The sequence below is a fragment of the Solea solea genome, chromosome 7, assembly GCF_958295425.1.
Source record: "Solea solea chromosome 7, fSolSol10.1, whole genome shotgun sequence".
Taxonomy (NCBI): domain Eukaryota; kingdom Metazoa; phylum Chordata; class Actinopteri; order Pleuronectiformes; family Soleidae; genus Solea; species Solea solea.
The window spans coordinates 23,078,719-23,102,105 of record NC_081140.1 but is presented as its reverse complement, the minus strand read 5'-3'; the positions used below and the strand labels follow the sequence as shown (position 1 = coordinate 23,102,105).

At 39.9% G+C, this 23,387-nt stretch overlaps 1 protein-coding gene across 3 annotated transcripts in view; it reads right to left on the bottom strand.

Annotated features, from left to right (window-relative positions):
• Positions 1 to 217: 217 nt before the first annotated feature.
• nectin1b (nectin cell adhesion molecule 1b) overlaps positions 218 to 23,387 on the bottom strand; it is a 144,491-nt gene continuing 121,321 nt past the window's right edge. The window contains exons 7-10 of one of the 3 annotated variants that reach the window (XM_058633304.1): positions 21,853 to 21,946; positions 17,069 to 17,170; positions 12,412 to 12,524; positions 881 to 1,002 (exon numbers count right to left, since the gene is read on the bottom strand). In XM_058633304.1, the coding sequence (XP_058489287.1) occupies positions 972 to 1,002; positions 12,412 to 12,524; positions 17,069 to 17,170; positions 21,853 to 21,946 (340 nt within the window). In that variant the 3' untranslated portion in view covers positions 881 to 971. Of the gene's footprint in view, positions 1,003 to 12,336; positions 12,525 to 17,068; positions 17,171 to 21,852; positions 21,947 to 23,387 lie in introns of all 3 variants that reach the window. The other 2 variants (XM_058633303.1, XM_058633301.1) reach the window with 2 other exon arrangements.

The window sequence follows — 23,387 nt, the reverse complement described above, 5'->3', positions numbered from 1 at the left end:
AGCTATTATGGGATGTAACAAAGGATTCAGTGGAGAGACTGCCAATTTCACATCCTCACATAACAACCCCTGCCATTAACTGTCAACAAAGGGGTAGTCCACATCATCATAGATTGATAATTAGATTCACAAATCAGTGTTTATATATATATATATATATATATATATATATATATATATATATATACACATACATATACATACATATACATACATATGTATATTTCTTTTTTTTTTCCCACTAGAATACACCCAGTTACACAAACAGCGTCGTCTATGACTTTCAATGAAGCAAGCATATGATTTACATAGAAAAAGAAAAAAAAGATAGAAAATAGAAAGTATAACAAGCACATTACAATAAAAGGTCACTATCACTGTAGGAAGTGCTGCAAAAATAGGAAAATTACATCTTCAGTGATACAATGGCATACTCTGTACGAGAAAAGACAATTGGTAAAACCAAAAAAAACAGACAGGGTGAGTAAGTACAGGTGAGTCATAAGGGGTAAAGTTGTGGAGGAGGGGTAGTCGGTGTATGCTTCGCTAACATCGGTGGAGAAAACAGTGCACGATACGCATTGGACTGAGCCACATGAGCTATATAGACACGTTGATCCTAACATGAGGAAGCCCATGTGTGTTTTAAGCTTATAGAATACACAGAAGCACAGTGGGGGATGGATGCACGTCCATCAGAGCAGAGCTTGGTTTTCCCCAAAGCATTTCTACCTCTTGTGGAGCTAAGAGTTAAGCGGCACATCACACCGACTGCTCCTTTGGAAACATGGGCGGAGCTCGAGGGCCGGGGGCTGCGTAGCTCGTGTTGGAGTACACGGGCTCCATGGACGGTGGCTGAGTGTAGGGGTGCTGAGGCAAGAAAGTGACAGGAGGGTAGGTCGTCGCGGGCTTGGAGTCGGGGAGGTGTTCCATGTTGCAGACGCGCTCGTAGTTCACATATTCGGCAGGGTTCAGCAACTCTTCTGGACGCCTCCCAGAGTCCTGCAAAGGAGACGACAAGAAAAGAAGAAGACAGGAGACAATGCTGCTGCGAGGTCACGGGGAATGACAGAAGTGCATGACAGTAGAAAAAAACAGGGGCATTCCAGTGGAGGAACGTTGTGGTTTCCTCCTCAGTGCTGTCTACTCTTGTCCAGTGACGCAGAAATAGAGAAGTGGGGCAGCATTACAGTCACGTGATTTGTTTTATTTGTTCTCAAGTATTGTCTTTACTTTCAAATATTATTCAAGTGTAACTTGAATGCACATAAAACAGGCAGATGGACACACACCTCATGACACCACGGTTGGGGAAACCACCCAGTGTTACTATCCACTTTATTCCTTTGACCCACGATACATTGTGTGAAATGTACTGTCACTGAAGAGGAACCAGTGTTTTCCATGGTAACTGGATGCTAATCACAGGGAGAGACTGTACAATTTAACATAAGGCAACATCACCTGTTACACCTTAAAAGGGGTGAGGTGATCATTTCCTGCCTTCTTCGACACAGTGAATATTGCAGTGTTAAAGTAAAAAAGTGTCAAATAACACATTCTGATGAGTGGAATATAGATATGAATAGTTAAATAGACTGTTTTACTGTGTATAATTATCACATGCAACAGTCTCTGTAATTATCAAATAATAATTCATGTAAAGAATTAAATGAACGCTGTTGCTAAAGACAGTGAAGCTATGAGCAGTAAGATATCAGTATTTACACGGCAATAGGATTAGTTAGAGTTTTGTTAAACAGGAGGTGGAACACAGTCTCATTTAAAGGCAGATAAATGGTGCTTTTCCAGCGCAAAGTACCGCCTCGCCTCGCCTCGCCTCGCCTCTACACGGTTTGGTTGGTTTTCCATTACAATAGTACCCCGGAGTAAAGTGGATAACTTGCTCTCGATCCTTTTCATATATGTAGGGCCACACAGGTCCCTTTTGTCCTAAGTCTCTAGAAATGCCCCTGGTTAAGAAGAAAACAAACCACATAAAGGTCAACTATGGGGTTTAGTGAGCGGTCTTCACACACAACATTTCACAGTCAATCTTGAATTATATTCGAGCACATGTACTACCAGGGGCACGGAGTGAGGAAAACTCACAAAGCAAACCAAATGCCAAAAGGTTTAGATTAACTCATTGCTATTTATGTTCCGTTTAACACTTCTTTTGAGTCTGCTCTTTTCATATCTGTATTCACACTGCGTTCATCATAAATGTGGAATTTGTATTACTCTTTGCTTTACAGTTTAAAGGGGGAAAAACGTGGAAGAGGAGGCCATTCATTACAATACCAGATGTGGCACTAAATGTGCCATATGTGCTTAACCGGCCATTATGATTTTACAGTGGGGGCCCTATTTTTTATGATTGCGAAAGGTGTAACTACAGATGGTGGTGATGTCAGCCAGCAGGAGATAACAGTGGCAACACAACTCTGAGAGCCACATGGCTGTGCGTGTGTGTGTTGGATGTAGTGTTTAATGTTTATGTTTGAGGGTTTATCATGAATCATACTGACTTCCTGTGTCTGGATTTAGATCTGTTTTACACCACCTTAAATCTCACATTCAATCTCAGCACTATTTGTGCCAAATATGTCAGTGGCTTTGCACAGTGACTTTGGAAAAATCGGCCACCTCACACATCTGTCAGTTGGATTCCACTGGACTGATTAAAATCCCAGATCAAAACAACCGTCTCATCATCTCCAACTAACCCTTGTTCTATAAAAGATTTACTCTGAGGTGCGCGGAAACAAACATGTAATCCAGCTTTTATTATGATAAAGTAACAATAAGCCATATGTTGTCAGGGTTGTTTCGCTGATTTAGAAAGCACTAAGAACAACAAATGAGTCGAAGCTTCTTCTTGTCCCTTGGAAACTGTTTCTGTATTTGATTGTGTGAAGTGTATGTGCAGTGCATACTGATGAAGACATTTCCCTGTTTTAATTATGCGCATGTCTTTTGTCTTTGCCGTTTATTTGTCTTTCGCTATTATTGCCATTACCAGTGGAAGTCTCACAACGCAACTCGGTGCTATTATTCATGTGACACCCCGGCTGGTGTAAATGGCCGTCTCTATGTGTCCAACCACCCCCTTTTTTTTTAATTGGACAGGCTTTCCAAATCCAAATCAGCCTGCGTCACATATTCCTGGGGGGGTGATGCATCCATTCAATTATCATATTGTCAACAGTGAGAATCAATTTAGTGCTCAATTGCTCAAAAGCACTTAAATAGTCAACTTTGTGAAATACACTTAAATTTACCCTTTAGGCTGCTTTTTTTTCAATTACTATGCTAAAACGTACAGTATATACAAAGGCTATATAGAGTTTCTTATATCCTTTTTTTTTCAGCACAACATCTTCAATTTCTTTCATTTTCTCCAACTGTATCAACACAATTGAGCGAAAAGTACTCAAAAAGTAAATATGTGATCTATAAACACCCCCCCTCCCCCCCCAGGATATCCATATAAGGAGTTGTGCATTATTCCCACGGCAATTTACCATAGGTGCTGCGTGAGCACTAAGGGTTAACAAAAACAACCACGATTCTGATTCTGATTCTGGTTCTGAGTGGCAGCAAAACCCCGTCCTGTGTACAAGAGAAGTATGACATAAGTGAGACACTGTAATGTGGAATTCACACGTCTCCGCGTGCACGCCACACACTGACAGACGACTCAATCCTCAAACTCTCTTGTGGATGAAGTGATTTCAATGAATGAATATTCAGCCTTCATTTCATTATGCAGCAGTGTTTTGGGGAGGGAGAGCGGACTTTTTAAAGTTTCGAGCATGAAAATTGCATTTTGCCGTTAAATACGAGAGTGCTCCTTTCTGAGGGAGGACGTTTTAAATTTTTAAATCAAAAGCAAAGCACGCCATGGAAGCTCCACACAACACAGTATGCTGACAACATTAACACTGCAGCGGTAAAAGGCCAGTGATATCAATCAGTGCCATTATGATTATAGTGCCCTAAGCTTTAAATTGATTTTATTTTTAGCTTTGCAGGGGGAAAAAAATCTGGCCTTTGCAAATCATTGACTAGGCTGCTTTGAGTGAGGGAAATATGGATTTATCCTTACTTGGATGCAAAGTTGAGGAAATCTTTTTCGGAGACAATTTAAGTTCAATCGAAGTCCTAATCCTGTCAAATGTTTTTCAGAAGACTGCAGATGATAATGGAGACATGGATTATTGAAGGTGAATTTTGAGGAATTCCTTCAATGTGTTTGATGTTTTTGATATGAGGCGTTATACAATATGAAAGGACAACAATGAATAGCATGCAAAATGTGAAACAAACACATGAATCAAACAATGGACGAATGGCACTCACGTATATTCCTCCACCATCTCTATATCTAGGAAAACGATGATCCCAGATCTGGAATGTGTTCAAAACCACAAACTGACTTTAATCTGCCTACAAGTTCAAATATATGGTAAACAATTATAAAAAAATTCTAAAAAGAAAATATTGTATGGGGAAAAACATGGGGAATAAAGCAAAGTAACATGCAGGTCTGAAGCAAATAAACTAAGCCCATATGACTCCTCTAGCAAAATGGGTCTCAATCTTTATCTCTATTACTTGTACGTATTTTGATTAAAACAATCATTAAATCAAGTCACTGAAGTGTGTTTGTGATGGATGAAGATAGAACAATGTGAAACACAAAAGGGTGAATGAGAGTTGATCTTTTGTCCTGACACACAAACTCTGGACGTCAACAGAGGCATCTAATCCTTATTTGTTTCGAGGACCATTTTTATTAAACTTTGTCCGTTTATTCTTTTGATTTTTATCCTTTTTTTGTTCTGTCTGTGCGGAAAGAATTGAACATAAAAAATGGACAACTTAGGTTTTTACATAACAACACTTTATCAGACTCCACTACGTCTTGAGTAATAGAAAGAAATAATGTGCTTCGTAACGTTATTGTGTTACCGGTGAACAGAGTAACACTTGCCGTTTCCTTTTTGTCTGTGGCCTTAATGATACTTCACTCACAGCTGATTGGAAATAATGGGAGTGATAATATTCCCACAAATTAAAACAAATATCCTTCAAACGTTTTACTAATTGTGCTTTGTGCACAAATTATATCATATTATAGTTCTTTTTATCTCTATTAATTAACAACAATCACTCTGAACAGATCATCTATTAGCATTAACACAGATGTTAATGCTAATATGTTAAAAACCAGCTGGATCCAAGCCACCCCAATATTGAATTATAAGCATTAAACATAATATGCATAAAGGAGACTCAGATCCAGTAATGTAGTATGAACAGAACAGTGAAAAAAAACTCCTGATACAAACTACAATTTGTTCAATCTTGAGTTTAAGTGTGTGGTCCTGTACCGCAACACAATCGTCGAAAGTGTGTCATTTAATGGTGATTAAAATATTTTTTGAAAGTGGTTTAAATATATTATCATTATTATTGTAAAATAAACCTTTCAAGATATGGTGACATTTTAGGATGTTGAATTGTTTTCAGTGAACACGACAGGATGTTAGTCAGAAACAGAAGCATATACTGTACTTTCCTTTGCCAGAGACGGTTCAACACATTTGCAGGAGACACTGTGCTTCAAAGAACCACAAAGAATCACACCTTTTTATAAAACGCAAAATGAGCAAACTATCTGCTACACTGACGCCTACGATGGCACATTTACATGAGAGCAGCTTGCCAATTAGGTTCTATTATAAAACCACACCAGGGGAAAATAATAGCCTGCTGAAGCAATTCTGTGTTTAGCTACAGTGGCGTCTTTTTTTGTCTTTCTTTAATTTGAAATATTACTATCCAGGGCCACACAGTGGTTAGAACAAGGGCCTTTCTACATGGATACATGGAGTTTGTCTTAAAACATGCAATAATGGGGATTAGGTACATTGGTCACTCTCAATTGAGGTGTGAGAGTGAAAGTGAATGGTTGCTTGTCTCTATGTGTTGCCCTCCTGTGGAGGATAGAGCGTTAGAAAATGGATGTTATATTACTATCCATGGTCTAGAATAAAAATAACTAAATATGTGAAATTCCTGAAAAGCCTGTGTGTCATTTGCATTATTTAGTTTTAGTAAATAAATGCGGAGGTTTGACCTATAACTTTTATTTGGTAATACATTTTTATGAGTGTGGTATATTTCACCTCGTAGGGTAATACTCCACGAAGAGGTCAAGCTTATTATGTCCTTTTTTAAAAAAAATAAAATAATAATCTGAACAGCCTCAACATCAAACTCTGGGCAGTTCGCCAATGACTCGCACAATAGTCTACCAGATAATAGCCCATCTGAAGATATACTGTCTGAAGGAAAGGAAATTTAAAGCAAAGAAGGCAATAAATGGAAAAGAGGACATAATGAAATAGTAACAAAAATAGCTAATAATTCAAGAGGAGGATCACCGGAGTTACTGGATTCAATCCCAGCTGACTGTGGTTAAGAGGTGGGCTACAACCTGGACAGCTTGCAAATGTGTATCACCATGTAAACACAGAGAGACAAACATAGCACGATATTCCTCACATGCGTTTTCAATGAAGAGCCCTGAATGAATCGAACCTCTGTGCGCTCCACTACGAGCGTGTGTGAAAGAGGAAACAGAAGTTGATTGAAAACATTGACAGTTAACCCGACGGTTCTCACTTTTTGTTTCACACAAGAGAGAAACAGATGCAACATCTGCTGACACGGAGAGGAAGGCAACATCTGCAGCTAAATTCCAACTTTCCCCCTTTATGGGATGTTATCATGAACTGAGCTCTTTATGTCATATGGGAAGAGTTTCCCGTACATCTTCCAAATAATGATCATAATTCACTTTCCATTTATTACGTGTGCTCATCATGTCTTTATTAGATGTACTTCACACAACATAATGTGGGGCCCATTTAGGAGTGATGTAACAGTCGTTATTTCATGGCAGTTGGGTGCAATTTTTTCTTTGAGAAAGTTTTATCGCAGCTGCGGCTGTGTTTGTTTGTTTTTTTTTGCATTATACTCTTGGAACACAACTGCACGGAGCGCCATCAATCTTCTCTGTTTGCTGAAATATATTTTCATCTTACTCGTCAACATTTTAGCAGATAAGTCAAAGGACTCATTGACCTGCGCTGGCCAACGGCCGCATGCAAGTCAAAAAATGTATCAAAATGCAGCAGGAATTCAATAATCCATACACTTGAATTTTAAATGATTGAATTTTGTTATGATACAAACTTATTTTTCATTCACTACCCACAAAGTCACATTTATTTTCAGAGTGCAAATGTATGCAAATCAATAGCTTTGCCTCGCATGTTCACATTTATGCTCCTTCAGCCATTGACAGAAAATGTACTTTCAATGAATATAAAACAAGACCAACATCTTAATAAATCTGTCTCTACCCAATAAACAAACTATGCTCTATTCTATTCTATTCTATTCTACGACAGAGTATTAGGGCCAAACTGATGAGAGAAAAAATTTATCTTTTGAGAATGAAATAATATTATGTGAATAAAGTGATAAAATTAATTACAAGAATAAAGTTGTAATATTACAAGAATAAAGTCGTAATTTTATGAGAATAAAGTTGTCATTTTGTGAGAATAAATTCATAATATTAAAAAAGTTGTAATATGAGAAAAATGTAATAATAATGTTATGAGAATAAAGTCGTAATTTTACAAGAATAAAGTTTATTTTTGTTATCTGAGATATTGCTAGAATATTCTATTCTATTCTATTCTATTCGGGAAATAAAAGAAAAGTGAGAATGAATGATTGAGAATTTTGAAGCTCCTCTTAGTAAAATACATAAGTCACAATGAGTCAAATAGCTTGACATCACAATAGCGATGTACAGCGTTTGAAACCTTATGAACATCTTAGAACGCGTCATCCAATCAGGAGCCAGAATTCAACATTTCAACAGGAGGTTCTTTCTACTGCCTTCACTCATGAGGTGTGGAAATGGAGTAGCTGAGAGACGGCATTCGCAACTGAATTCACAGCTTCTGAGCCTTTGGCTAATCTCTATTAACATATAAGATAAATTTAAAATTAAATTAAAAAAAAGCTAATACATGATTCTGCACAGAACATGTGTTCAGCTAATTATTATTGTGGGCAACCAAAGTCTGCTCAAACACGATTTGGCAAACGAGAAAATACCCTTCCCTTTTCTACAAATGCTTGTCAGTATCTCTTCGTGACAATTAGAGGCAGCAAAAAGGACAACATCACCGACAGTAGCTTTAACTCTGCCAGACAACAGTGTGCAATTGCTATTAACCTATGAGGCAACGTCTCCTTCCAGTCAATTCAGCGTCCACATCTGTTCAAAAACAGCAGATGCTACAGTTGCTTTGCTTCGTGTGAGCCCGGAAAAGTCATTTCTTTTATATCAATAATTCCACCTGTGTTTTGTCCTTGCCTTTTTTGTGGCAGGTCTCGTTCCCTTCCACATTGTACAGTTTATCTTAAATGCATACATTTAGAACTGAAGGGTTGATCTAAATGAAATCTGCCTCACCTCGGAGTCATTATAAGTAACAGTGCATTGGGGCAGATAGCGTAACCTCAGGAAAGCGTGTCCCCCGGTAACTTTTTGGTATCTGATATAGCGTAATAACTCAACTGCCAACGCCAAATGGATGCTGGGAAAACATACAGTCACGGTGTGATTAATGCCGGCTGATTTATTTAACTGATTACTTAGAAGTCCAGAGGTGAACTGGAAAACTGGCTTTATTCTTCTCAGAGGATAAAGTGAGGATTTGGTGACTGTGGGTGTGACCTCATGGTGTGTTCTTTGGCTCAATAAACAAAGGATCTTATTAAATGGTGTCACCTTGTGACAGGAGCCAGTCAAGACGAGGCTTGACGCCTTACAACAAACAAAGAATGTTGACAGACACTTCCCAGAGGGACTTAGCTGTTGAAATTGTTGTTGTGTGACATAGTGCGACCATCAGCTGCAGAGCTGCTCACTGAACACCTTGAGAATGCCGTTAGAATGTGATCGATATTCGTTTCTCAGAACTGTGTCTTTTGGTGGTTAAAAAGCACGTTCCTGCATTTAAATCATAAAAGAAACATTTTCCACATTTGTACAACTGTTTTACGACGTCGTTATATTTGCTTTTGTAACGTTTAGTCCCTGCAACAGATGCATAGATCAGTTTTACCTGTGTCCTAAAAACGACATCTCCAAACAAGGCCCTTCACGATTATGTACGACTCCACTAAAGATAATGTTCAGTTTTTACCATTGTTTCAGAAAAACACACACACACAAAAAAAAACTAGATAATGCAGATGATTAAAGTCTAAAGTCTGAACAAATTATGTTTTTACTATGGACTATGGCTCTTTCTGGAAACCTTTGATGAGCTTCCTCCCACGTGCAGCTGCCAAAGATTTAATATCAAAGATAAGTTTGGGATGTTAATACAGATTGTGTGCACATAGCTTTATGCAAGAATATTAAAACTTGCTAATTTCCTTTGGCCTTAGTCACAAGAGGCAGCAGCCCAGAGAAAGCATTTCATCCTATTCACATAAAAATATGTTCTGATCTTGGTGAGATTATATATATTATATAGACATAAAACACTTATGTGACTGCATATATGACGCTAATGTTTTTGATCTTCTAATATATTCTGATAAGAGACATTTTCAGAATTTAATTATATGCTATATGCAAGCTATGATCAGTCAAACTGGGTATGTTGCTGCATTACAATAGCATTTATTCTCTGTCTCTTATAAAACCACTCACAGCACTTTATTGAAATTGAACGCTTAAGTTTGACTTTCTTACATAGTGTGTTCCTTGTAAGGCTTCTTTGTCCACTCTCACCTTTTCAGGGCAGTATTTATCGTTTAATAATAAGACATTTTGTTGTACTGTGACTAAATGGTGGGATAATAAAAGATCATTTTATTTTATTTTCCATCTATTTGTTTAATTAATTTGGCAAGTGTTGGTTTCAAGGTCCAGTTTTATTTCATCGACGTTCGACCAAGAGCATGTTTGCATGATGTGATATGATTATCCTTAAAGTGAAAATGCTTGGCATTTGGAGACTTAAAATAAGGCCTTGATTTACACGGGCCACCATCATGCACCACCGTGTTTCTACACCATCTCAAAACGACAAACTAGCCACTGCATGTTTTGTAGTGGCAGCTTTCTTTGCAAACAAAAAAGAAAAGCTATACCCACTTAAACCTGAGGCCAAACCCAATGAGGAAGATGGAGGAAAAGCCAGAGAGAGTCAGAGAATGACAAGAATGGACGAGTCTGCAGTGCACTCTCAACATTAGATGTCACAAACACGTCGTGGCTCTTTAAAGCCTTGATTTTTGTAATTTGGCTGTAGTGCCATCTTGGATTGAGCTCGAGCTAGAGAATATGCAAGATGTGGGTCTTACCGGAGACAAGTAGGCGCCAATCATTCTATAGCCGTGTCCTAAAATACACAGGAGGTGAGGGAGAGTGCAGGTCTACAGTCTTGTCCCTGATGGAGAGGTTGGTGTCTGTATGATTCTGTGAACAGGTGTCTTTAATACAGGTAACGAGTTTGAGATTAGCAGGACTTTGTGAGAGGACTAGTCTGTGGGAGCCAGAATTATTTACTGTTGTTGATGATCAAATACTTTTTCACTGAATAAAATGCAAATAAATTTGTATCTTTTTTTTTTAATATGATTTTCTGGATTTTCTTTGAGATATTCCGTCTCTCACTGTTAAAATAAACCAACCTTTAAACGTATAGACTGTTAATTTGTTTGTCAGTGGGCAAACTAATTATATAATTATCTCCTCCTCTGTATTTGACTCTTAATGATATACATCACAAAATGGAAGTCCAGTGAGCGGTGGTTGTGTTTTCTCACTGACTTGCATTTAAACCAGTGGAATTGCCCCCTGGTGGTATGTCAAGAGAATGCAGATTTCAGCCTCACCCTGACTCAGCGAACATGTCAATGTTTATAGAAGGTACAAACAAAGTTTGCACCCACTGTCTCTTCTGTGGCTTCGGCTTCATTTAGCATCCCAGGTGCTAACTTGATAAATGTGCTTACAGTTTACTCACATCACTCACGTCCAGCGATGACTTGCTAATGAACTGGTCGACATTCTAACAGTGTCTCCCATTGAGACACGACACGAGAATACCTAATGCGGCTTCAAATCTGTTTACACTTGGGACTCACCCAAGTATCGCGTCTCCAAAACTGCAGTCAAAGCGACAAAGAGGTGGAAAGTGCTCCGTGGTCCATTATGTCAAAGCTGCTCTCGACACGGCACGCATTTGAAAATAAATAAATAACTAAATATACGATTAAAATGCAAACGGCTCGTACAGTAGATTTAACTCCTGGCTTTATGCACCATAACGCGGTCGACAGCTGCATTTATTCCCCCTCCGATGAAATTGTCTTTAAATGAAAAGAGAATGGCTGCCGTACTATTTCAGTAACGCACTCTGTGCTGCACACCGTCATGTCTCAGCAATTGCCCGGGGAGAGAACCTTGTGAATTGCCTGGAGAATTACTTCCCTTAGGGAATTGTCATAGAAAGCAATCGAATTTGTGTCTATTTCCTTTTCTTTTCCGTGGCTCTCTCCTGTGACGCTAAAATGAAATATCAGCGCTCCGTCTTGTCGAGCGTGTTTTATCCCTGCTACCAATCAGGGTTGTGGAGGGTGTCATAATCACTTGAGAAACACATTTTGGATGCTTTTCATCAGCCAAAAGACACAATATTTCACAATTGCTATACTTCAGTGTTTGTTGTTAAGGCAACAAAATACAAACGCATGTGTAAGGATTCACCACTTCACTGAGACGTTCATGCGAACACATGAATGGAGGATAAGGGAGAGGGAGTTATTGATTGCTCTCGGAGCAGGATTCCTACATGATGAGAAAAAAAACAGTAAAATAATTGTTTGCCAGTTGAGTCATATTTTCAAAATGAAGGCTTCTGAATATAACAGAGCACTAATGCAGATCTAAAGATCCCACGCAATAACGTGCAAGATAGACTTTTTTGTTATCTCTCTGTTGCATCAAGTAACTGTCTGTGCTATACTGTGTAGAGGTAATAGCCTGAAAATAATATCCACCTCAAAGTTCCTGCGGAGCAGCAAGGGGGGGGGGGAGATCAACAGACCGCCAAAACTACAGAGGAAGGTAGACAGGGAGAACCATGAGGTAAAGGGAGGTCAGTGTTTGAGGGGAAAAAAAGGGATGAATGAAGGGAAGGAGTGCATCAGTCTGTGTACCTTGAGGCCAAAGTTTGAGGGGGAAAGGCCTATAATGGCATGCGCTAGTGTGAGCTAGGCTGGATGGTTGCATACTCGACAAGGTCCCCAGGGCCAGTGTGAGCAGAGCTTCGTGGGCCGGGAGCGGAGGCCAAAGCTGCAGTATCCAGCTCCGCATACTGGACATCACAGTCCTTGTGGCCAGAGTTCTGGAGACAAGAGAGGCGAGAGGTGTGTGAAGAGTGAGGCAGCCACAAAATATGTATGAGAGAGAAAAAAAGAGAGTGTGTGTGTGTGTGTGTGAGACAAAGAAAAGGAAAGGTAGAAAGCAATGAGGGGACATCTGGTCACGGTCGAGGAGACATCTTGAGCTTGTGGGCGGTGGTGTTAGAGAGGAAGGCAAAGAAAAAGTGTTTAAGCATGGAAACAAAAAAAAGTTAGATTTGCAGAAAAAAAAAAATGATACAGAAAATCATATCTGGCAAAAACAAGTTACAAAAAGAAAATGGAGCTCTTAGTTAACATGCACACAATGACATTTATCCATGGTTTCTGAGTGACCGCGAGTACAACACAATGAATGCTGTTGTTGTTTTAATGATTCCTCTTCGCGTGTTTGTTTCTCATAAATTATGCAAAGCTCACAGTTGATGGGCATGAAAATTGGATCTGAACTACAACACTCACGGTGACTAAAGGAAGCAATGGAGCTATAAAGCTTGGATTATGGTAAACCTGTGTCCACATAATATGTCAACAAAAAAGAAAAGAACTACTGCACTATAAGGGCGGTCATTGGATTATGTTTTTTTTTTATTTTTGTCAGCTTCTAAAATGAAAATATTCTGTGGTTGCTTCACTCCTCTCGGACAGTAAACTGAATATCTTTGGTTTGTGGGCAGAACAAGACATTTGAGGACGTTGTTAGTTTGAGGTTTTGGAAAAACACATTTTTCACTATTTTCTGTCATTTTATGCAACAAACATGCTATTGATAATTGAAAGAAGAAGAAAAAAAAACTGATACTGAAAATAATCATTAGTTCCCTCTCTAACTTCGACAATCAGAGTGCATGTAAACACAGGTATGATTCAGCACAAAGACTCATTGACTCAATCAGCCATTGGCCAAGTGGATGATGGAGTAAATGACCTCAATGGGATAATCAATCAATGACAACGAAAGCTTGCAACAATTCCAAAAGTACTTGCAAGATCATCACGTTCGGGTGACCTATAGGTCAGCTAGATAATCTAAAATACGGTGACTTCTGACACCGATGAGACAGAAACATGGCTAAACCGGGGAACACACATGTGTATAAATGTGCTTGAGACAAGAGGTAACACAGTGTGGTTATGAGTTCCTCCGCCCTTAGAGGTGGCAACTGTCATGCTTCAATTAAAAGGCAGAGCTGTGTTTATTCTGTCACTTTGTTTCAGCCACAGATGGACATTGAAGATGGGAAAAAAAAACGCCATTTGATGAAAAGCAAAACAAAGTGGCTGTTTGAGCACTGAGGGCAACAAAAGGAAGGCAAACCGCTGTGCACTGATGTTTGTATTTTTACAGAGAAAATCAGATTGCAGGGAATCAAAATAAAAACAGACTATTCTTTCATGTCACTGCTAATGTTACGAGGAGTAAAAAAGAGAGAGAGAGAGAGGAAGTCAGTGACTGGATCAAATGGTGGCCGCTCAGCCTTCAGATGCTGTGCTTAATAAAATCAGTGGCGTAAAAGAGCAAGTTATGATGGCATTAATGCAAAGCATAGCTGTTAGCTAACCCGCAGTTATACATAAATCATCTTAGGGTGGATGTTAAACGGGGGGAGGTGGGGGAGGAAGCACATCGATTGGCACGATACCTGTTGTCCGCAAACTGCATCAACGTACCTTATTTCCATCTGAGAGAGGATTACGGGAGAAATGATTGAAGCTTCCCGCAGAATTTCACATTAATAATTTAAATCCACTGTGCAATCTCTCCGCCATCACACATCTCTCCACCTCTCGCACGCCGCTCTCGCTGGATATTTAAATATCTGGGATATTTGTCATGACCAGGGTGCAATCAGGAGGAAAATTACAGTCACATCGCATTCAAAATTGGCAGATAGTATTTTGCCCCCAGAGAATCGTCATTAGTAACACTTGATGCTCAGCAGTCAATGCATGCCTCAGACAAATAGTGTTTTGAAAAGCTCAGTGTTGGCCTATTCGTCTTAAGAGCAGCCCTAAACTTCAGTTTGAGGGGGACGTCAGCGGCGATAAGAGACAAATCTGGAGAAAATCTACCCTCAGTGTCCGCACATTATTAAAATTAAACCTCTGTTTCCTTTAAGCGTAGAATGGAAGATGACAGTTTAATATCTTTTAAAAACTACATAGAAAATCAAAATCAATTTGTCGTGGGGGGAAAAAGAGCGATAGCAATTGAGATATGCCTGCAAGTTCATCAAGGGGAGGGTGAGGACACACACACACATACACACACATGCACACGCTGCAAATGCAGAGCAGTGGCATTGAAAAGCTCACATATGTGAGAGTTGTGTGTATCGATTGCGCATTTATGAGCACAGTATGACAACAGCAGGCAGCAGTAAACAGGGAAAAGCACAAAGAAAACAGACTATTAATGTCACAGCGGCTAAAAGTGGTAGAGGCTCCTTGTGATTTGCATTAGCTGAAGTTTGAGACGTTACATGTATTTCGCTGAAACCCGATGGAAAGACGAGAATTATAAGACCGAGTTGCAAATAAAATATTGTTCTATTTTATTTTACGAGTTCAAACAGTAGGAATTGTTGCATTTGTTGGGAAATCTCATTATGTGAGTATGTGGACTGACTCTGCAGTGGCTGGTATTTGTGATACGAGGGGGGGGGGGGGGATGTTTACTTAGGATTTGTATTGTGTCTATGTCTGCAAATGTGTTTACTTTTGCAATTCTTGACAATGCAATCCCTGCTGGTTGGACTGGCTTTAAAATGAGACAGTGCTGCACCCTGCTGGTGTGGCTGACTGGGGGGATGCATGCAGTCTTTACACACAGTGCTTATTATAATAGTTTTGTGCCCGTCGTTTTTTTTCAGTGAGAGGTTTTCTGTGTATCATTGTTCACTGACAAAAAGACAATTTAAAGAAATAGTTGCAATCAGGCCGAGGTATTGATCTAATTGAATTTAAAAAAAAAAAACACATAAATAGCTGAAACGATCAGAGTATATGGAGTCACAAAAAGTTGATCAACCTTGTTCTCCAAGTTGCACTTTCTCATTTACACAAATAACAGCACATGCTATTATTTGCACATCCATTCTCAGCTTCATTAGCAGGTAGCAACAATAATACTTATGTAAAACAGACTTCTCCTGCCTGGCAGACATTTATCACAGTGTGACGCAGTTACGTTTATTTCTTCATCTGCCTGCACAGACTCTCACACACAGACACCCACACCATCCAAAAGACTTTTTTTTTCCCCCCTTATTATTAATCTATTTTTTAACTCAAGGCTGAGACTCCAGCCAAAGCAAGCAATGCTTCCAACACACTCGAGCATCTGCCACCGAGGGAGGCTCAGGCGCAGTTAGCAGACGCAGCTGATAACAAGGCAAACACTTCGCAGTCAACAGTTAATACTCGGGGGGAATGATGAGCTGAAAAGCATCACAGTGTAATTTGTCTGCACATAGTTGCCATGCAAACACACGAGTAATTATGGTGGCATTGGGGCAGCAGTAGACAGGAAGTCAGGCTAAGGGGCAGAGACAGTCATATGGCTTTTCCTCTACACAGTCCCGGCACAACTCGACGCGGCACGGCGAGATTCTGGACGTTTTTTTTCTTTGCTATTGCTATTAGGGATAGTTCCTGGTACCTGGTACTTTTTTTTAGTACCTTGCTCTTGCGAGGTTCCAAGCGAGCTGAGCCGATACCATACGTGACGTCGTCAGACTGCCGGCCACTGTAAATGATCTGTACTTACATAGGACTTTTCTAGTCTTGATGACCGCTCAACACTGCTTTACACTAAGGTTTTGCCATTCACCCATTCACTCACACTTTCATATGACGCAGAGCATCTTCTGTCACTCATCTTTCATACCCAGTTACACGCTGACGACACGGCCGTCGGCGTGTAGACTAGTGGAGCCGGAAATCACCACCAAAAAACAACTGCTTTACAAGTCACTAGTTTGTCTTTGTTGCCTGTAAAACAAAGTCACAGCAGTTTCATGATGAGGAGGTACTATAGTAATGGAAAACCATACCAAACTGTGTAGAGTCAAGCCGTGCCGTGCCGTGCCGTGCCGTGCCGTGCAGTGACAAGGCGTGCCAGGAATGTGTAGTGGAAAAGCAGCAATATAGTCCACAGAGAGAAGGTCTTTGACAAACTCAGGCTTTGGTAGAAGGTGAGTGGGGCTGATGTAAATGACGAGATAAGAAGCTTAGGAGTGGACTGACTGTTCTGCTTGTCAGACACACCTCCCGTCCACTTTTTTAAAAAAAAAACAGACAAAGCAAAGCTGAAGCAGCGAAGTTAAAGATCTTCAGTCACATTCGGGGGAAGCGTCGTCGCGCTGCAGCATTTCACTTCTAAATAAATTCTCAAAAGGCGCAGAGCACACTGGCAGATCGAGTTCACCCTTTCACCAGCAATTACTTCACACGCTGAAGGCAGCAGCTGTGGGTGACCCTGTCAAAGAGGGGCTCCCTTAAACCCGTACGCGGCATCACTACTCACCTGCTTATCAGTGAAGGGTGTCGACTCGGAGGGCGCCATGTCGTAATAAGGAGGCTGAAGAGGAAGCTTCTGCATTTCCTCGTCTTTGTCAAGATGAACCACCTACAGGAAACACACTGTGCATGAGTGTGGGGCCTTCTCACCTTGTTGACTGTTCTAAGATGACATTTGCTTATAGAAATATATAGGAAAAATAATCTAAATCTTGTGGTTTTTATTACTGTATGACTGCATTTAAGATTAATGTGGAGTTGGTTTGGAGATGATGCCACAAAAAGAAAACATTTTACAATCATACATCATTTAATTTTCCTACTGGCCCATCATTTAATTAAAGTTATTTAAGTTTAAGCTACAGAGCATTAGGAGCATATTATAATATTATAAATGAGACTTGAAACGTGACAGACAGCAGTCTGAACTTCATCCCCTCGGCTGGAACTCTCTATTCTGTGTGTATCCAAGATGATTTAGTCTAATCAATTGCATCCATGTCACACAAAGGCTACAGTGATGATGTAAACTTTGGAAATTGTGGAGCGGCAGTTTAACTAAAGCTGAAAGAGATATAGCCACTGACAGAACCAACTGTGGGGGGATTTATTTGAGGGTGACACGTGATGACAGAACAGATACAGATTAATCCCACAGATGAAGCTCATTGAAGCCCTCTTTATATAATTCATCCTGAATAAACAAGTTCGTTTTATACTCTTTTTTTTTTGGAATCATGAAAAACAAACACTTTTGCAGCCTCAGAAACTCGCTGTCTGGATGTGAACTCCCACTGTGATGTTCATTCTACACAACCCATTTAACGGTTTGATGTCAGTGAACTGAGATATTCAAACGCAAAATGATCCCAGAGCAAAGACACCTTTAACGGGGGGAGGTGCGCCACTGTGCTTCTGCTTTCCTCATTAAATATCTCAGCATTTTGAGGAGTTCAAAACGAGATGTTGAACTTTTACATTTCAAATGAAGACTGAGCATTTAATGTGTTAACGTTTTCTAATTAGAGCCAATAAAAGACAAACGTGAAGTGATGTGCTGAGAAAAGTTAGATCTGTTGAGCGTCGCAACAGTCAAAGGTTCAGTGTCAAAAATCCAAGCGGAGGATTCTTTATGACAACTTTCATAATGCTTTGTATTAATTTAAAAAAAAAAAGGATTTGTTATACAGAAACAATTAAACTGATTTAATGTGATTTCCAAGGTCTCATTACTTCATGTCTTATGCTTTTTTTTTTAGAGTTTTTTTAAAGGATTCGTCTTTTTTTACAACATCTCTGACTGGTCAAGACCAAATCTCAAGGCACAATGTAACTGTAAGTGTTGTTCATCTGTTTATATTACTAGTAAGCTGGTGTATAAGCCTGGTTACTGCAAACCAAACTCCCTATATGGGTATACAAATGAAGTTATCTGTCCATCTCAAATGACAACATGTAGTAATACTGGATAAACGTATTTTTGTGCATTATTACATTAAAATAAAATAATGGAGACATTTCTAAATGAAATGACTGATCAAAAGTCTGCCAAATGAAAGAAAGAAAACAAATAAAAAGGGTGCTGATTGCCGTCAGTGTGCACTTGGTTTGTGTGAGCGTTCCCATTCACGTTACATCAAAAGGCAAAGGAGTGAATGGCTGAGTGGTTGAACGGTGAGCTGAGCACCAGACTTCATATGTAATTAGCTGGAGGAAACGTTTGTTCGGAACATAAAGACATCAGCCTCCTGGATGGATGTCGTCTGCTTGGCTCCCGGAGACCATCTCACCACAACATGCACTGATTGCTTGTGATGTAGCAAGCACAGATGTTTATACTTGGGCTCCGTTGCCAGTTTTGCTTTGTGCACTGGGCAATGATAGCGCCGGGATGCTGCCAGTCTCTACAGCCCAGTGAAATCACCCTGCTTTTCTGAAATAAAGCAACACTATCCAATTTTTTTTCAGGCTCCAGTTGCAATAATAGAAAATACTGCATGTTCCATTACCTGTCTGTGTCTGTCACTGTGCCTTTATTCAAACTTTTCCTTGGCGTTCATATTATGAAATGTGGTCAGAGCAGAGCAAGGCCAATAACCACATTATGAGAAAGCAAAAACATAATATTGAGTCTATTTTCTAAATTTGAACTGTTCTTTTTCTCCGTTTCCTTATTTAAGCTGAAACTTTCATTTTCATATATTTCCCCATTGTAGGACTTATAAAGTTCTATGAAAAATTCAGAAGCAGTGGACGGGCAGAGGCCTGCTGACAATAAGGTTAGAGTCTGTTCGTGTGGAATCCAAATGCAGCCGATACTTCCCGTCTCCTTCTCATCAAAGCTCCATAATCCTAAACACCAGAAGTCCTCGTTTGTAGCAGAACTTGGAATCTTACGAGCAGCGTGTTCCCAGGAAACTATGAGTCAATTAGTTACTGCATGTAGTTTGCGATAGCAGGTCTGTGATTCATTGAATGTGTCACTAACTTACATGTACAACTAGGACATGTGCATGTCCCCAGAAAATGACGAGTACTCTCATTAGTTGCTAATCCCCTGTGGGGGGGGGATTTGCAGGAAAAAGAGTTAAATGTGTCAAAAAAATGTAAGATTGTGTTGAACAAGCCAAACATTTTGATGTATGAATTGTTGAAACTGGCTAAAAGATGTAGGAATGTGTTTGAGGCAGCATTCCCAACCAATGAAGTGGAACACTACAGTTTGAAACGCTGACTGGAGAAGAGCTTCAGGGACAAAGAAGAAGAAGAAAAAGAACGAGATATAAACCACATACATAAGTTTTGCCTCGCAATTAAGGAGACAGGCTTGGAAAGACTCTGTAGGAGCATGTCCAGAGTTCTGACCAGACTGCGATTTGATCCAGCCTTAAAATACATTATTATATTCCATTCGTTTTCCCATTATATTCCATTTTTTTTTCTTAATGTGGCTTTGCGTGTTTGGATAACTGCGATTGCTAAGCTAACTCGACCATGAACACAGAGCCTCAATTGTTAAACGTTCATAAAAACATGATCTCAACGATAACATAAAAATGGTTTCAGGCACAAATTAGAAATAATAGTTTAAAAAAGAGCAGTCATAGTTTCAGATGTTTTGCCTGTATTTATTCAAATGTGCTTTTTGTTGTTGTTGTTGTTATTGTTGTGTTGTGAAGCTAATTTCTTACACCCCATTTAAACTATGAAATAGCATAATTGGGAGAGTTGGTGTTTTGTTCGTCTTCAAAACAGAAAAAAACAACAACAAAAAAAAACCGAAAGGGAATAAAATGTAAACTGTTGCTATTATGAGTTGCCTGCTAGCTCTACAGATGCTGATCATCTCTGTGTTATTTCAATACACTGCTCATCAAGATGATTGACAGGCAGAAACATGTTTAGCTGAAAGAAAATGAAGGTGGAACTAAAAGCCCCCTTGAATGTTGTTTTTTTTTATCTTTTTTCACTATTTTGTTTGTCTTTCTTGTGATGTGTGTGTTACAGTGTGGTAGAAAGGTTTACATTGAAAAACAAAAAGAATGTGTTTTCAAATGCATGCAGATGTTGTAAAGATATCAGGTTTCCCAGTGAAACTAAACCTGCATCACCGCAATGACACCGTTTAGCCCAGATCAGTGATCAGAGAACATGGTTGGAGCTGCATAATTCTCCCTCACTAATCCGCTCATTGTTGACATTTCAGTTTGTCACTGATTAATAACAAAGCTGCTTGTTCATGTTATGAAAGTCACATCACCTGATTAAATAAAACAGCGCTACTCGGAGTTGTGTGGTACTTTACTCTCTTTACCACTCACACAGCATGTTGTACATACTGTCATACACATTTTTAACCCTTTAACACCTAAGCCTTAAAATGTCCGTCTGGACTTTCTTTTGCTTATTTTACCAGAAATGTCCTGTGAGTATGTGCTTTTGCCCATTTTTCTACAATAACTTTCATTATCTGGTGATTATTTACAAGTTGTTAAAATAGTTAACAACTTACAATTAGGCAAAACAATATTTTTATTTAAAGAAAACACTGTAGTTGTACACCAACACTAAATTGTGCGTGTGAAATTTGAAATTCACACAGACTGCTCTTGCCTCCATTCTTATGGTGTCCACATTGAATGTAAAACACGTAACAACAAACACATAACAAAGTATTACCTTCTAAATGGTAAATGTGCTGTTTGTGCAGGGATCTGTAGGTTGTTACTGTGTCATAAGCCTTTGGTGTCCGTGTACTGTCAGTTCTGCATCAACATAACATCTCTGATAAACACTGAATAAGGTAGGTAACTCTTATTGGTATGTAAAAAAAAACAAGATTTTACTCCTCTTAAAAGCATTAGAAGTAAGTCTTTCCATCCAAGAACAATGCCAATTGCAGATACATTATCTTTTATTTTAAAATAATACACTTTTGTGATTTGATGTCGTGCTTTGACATTCTGTGGCGTTTTGCTTCTTGTGTTTTGCAAAATGATCGCTGCCCACCTGAGTCTCTTCTCTCTACCGTCAAGTTCTCTGTCACTGTGGCAACTGTTTCCCTTAATTAATCAAGACAGCTCCCCGGGGATAAATAGAGTTCTCTCAACTTAAAGTGAATATATGTTTTTTCATCTGGTGCTATAAAAAGTTGGAGGATAAGAAAAGGGGATATGTTCTGACTTGACTCAGATTTTGCAATGTTTCACTCAAACAATGGAAATTTGATGCAGAAATCTCAGGATTTGTGTCCGATCCGCCGGTAAGAATGAGAGAAAAAGTGGATCTTACCTGGATGTCATCGGATGTCAAGTGTCCCTTCATGTCACAGTTCTTCTTTTTGGGTGGGGGAGGGGCAGGTTTGTGGGCGGGTGGGAGGTCTGTCCTGTTAGGAGAGTGAAAAAGATAACATGACACTCAGCACAGTGAGAGATCATCATCCTTTACGTCCCTCACCTTCTAAGGCACTCTATAATGAGAAGTCCTGCCTGCACTTGCCTTTTTTTTCACTCTTTCCTTGGATTTTGATAGATCTCAGGTTGGAGGCTTTGTTGCAGCGGCAGCCATTCCCCCTGCCCTTTCAAAGGCTCTCGCTGGAGAGACACTGTGCTAATGAGAGTGGGCTGTAATTGGACACTGAGGTGAGGAGATGGGGATGGAGGGGGATATGGAGGGCAGGGAGAAGGGCATGTGTGAGTCAAGTCCTCAGGGTGGATCGAGCCTCAGCCATCGAGTGCCACATGGACAAACACCGTCCCCACAGTGCGGTGAGTGTTTGTTTGACATGTCGTTCCTGAGCAGTGACTCAGAGCTCAGCTGGCAGTTTTCCGCTCTCCACGAACTTCCCCCTAATCCCAGTGCACTCACCCTGCCTATCTGCTGACACACCTGGGGAAGAACAAAGCCTCGCCACCTGAACACCTGTGCTCGTTTGAGTGCCACCATTAAACAGAGCGCAACCTACTATTTACCTCAGTCCTGCAGTAGCATTTTTCACAGCAACAAGGGCAACTCCGGCACACAGTAACTGGTAAGATGAAGAAGGAGGATTCATTTGTGAGAAGGACGGACAGCAGTAATTGTAAGCTTGATGTTGGAAATGTCTGAAGCGGATGACGATGATCATTTCCGACAAGAAAGTGCGTGCGCTATGAAATCACTACAAAGGAAACTCCATCCCTCAAACCCGCTGATAGTCAGATGTCATCTGCCTCATTGCGACGATGATATAATGAGTGAGCTAAGATAATGAAGTGGATCATAGACACTGAGCTGTGTACCTACATGCGTTATCTCCAGCTCCTCCCGCCTCCCATTTCCATCCTTATTGAATAACATGACCTTTCTGCAAGGCCAAGTCGGCGTTTTAATGTGCAGAAAATTTGTGCATGAGTGCACCTCTTAACTCTTTCTTTCACGCTCATTATTTCCAGTTCGTATCACCTTATCTCCAGACAGGGATGCCGTGCCACTGCCAGATCCGTGTGGCGCCCTGTTCAGCCTACAGCAGCGCAGAGGCACAGCAAACACAGAGAGACAGAGAGAGAGAGGGAGGGACGACGTGCAGCAGCACACTCCCTCATCTAACAACAACCCTCTTCCATTTCAGAGCCTTCAGAGGAGAGGCATCCATTTCTCTCAGAGACAGATAATTGTGGGTCCTGTGAAATGTGGCGTGTGCAGGTACAGCGGCAGGCTCATTATAAAGAATTGTAATCATCACTCATCATTGACTGGATTTTGATACAGGTGGAAACTTTGCTATGGCAGCCAACGAGATCATTTGCTTTCATGACATGTAAATGAGGCAAAACGTAATTTTCATC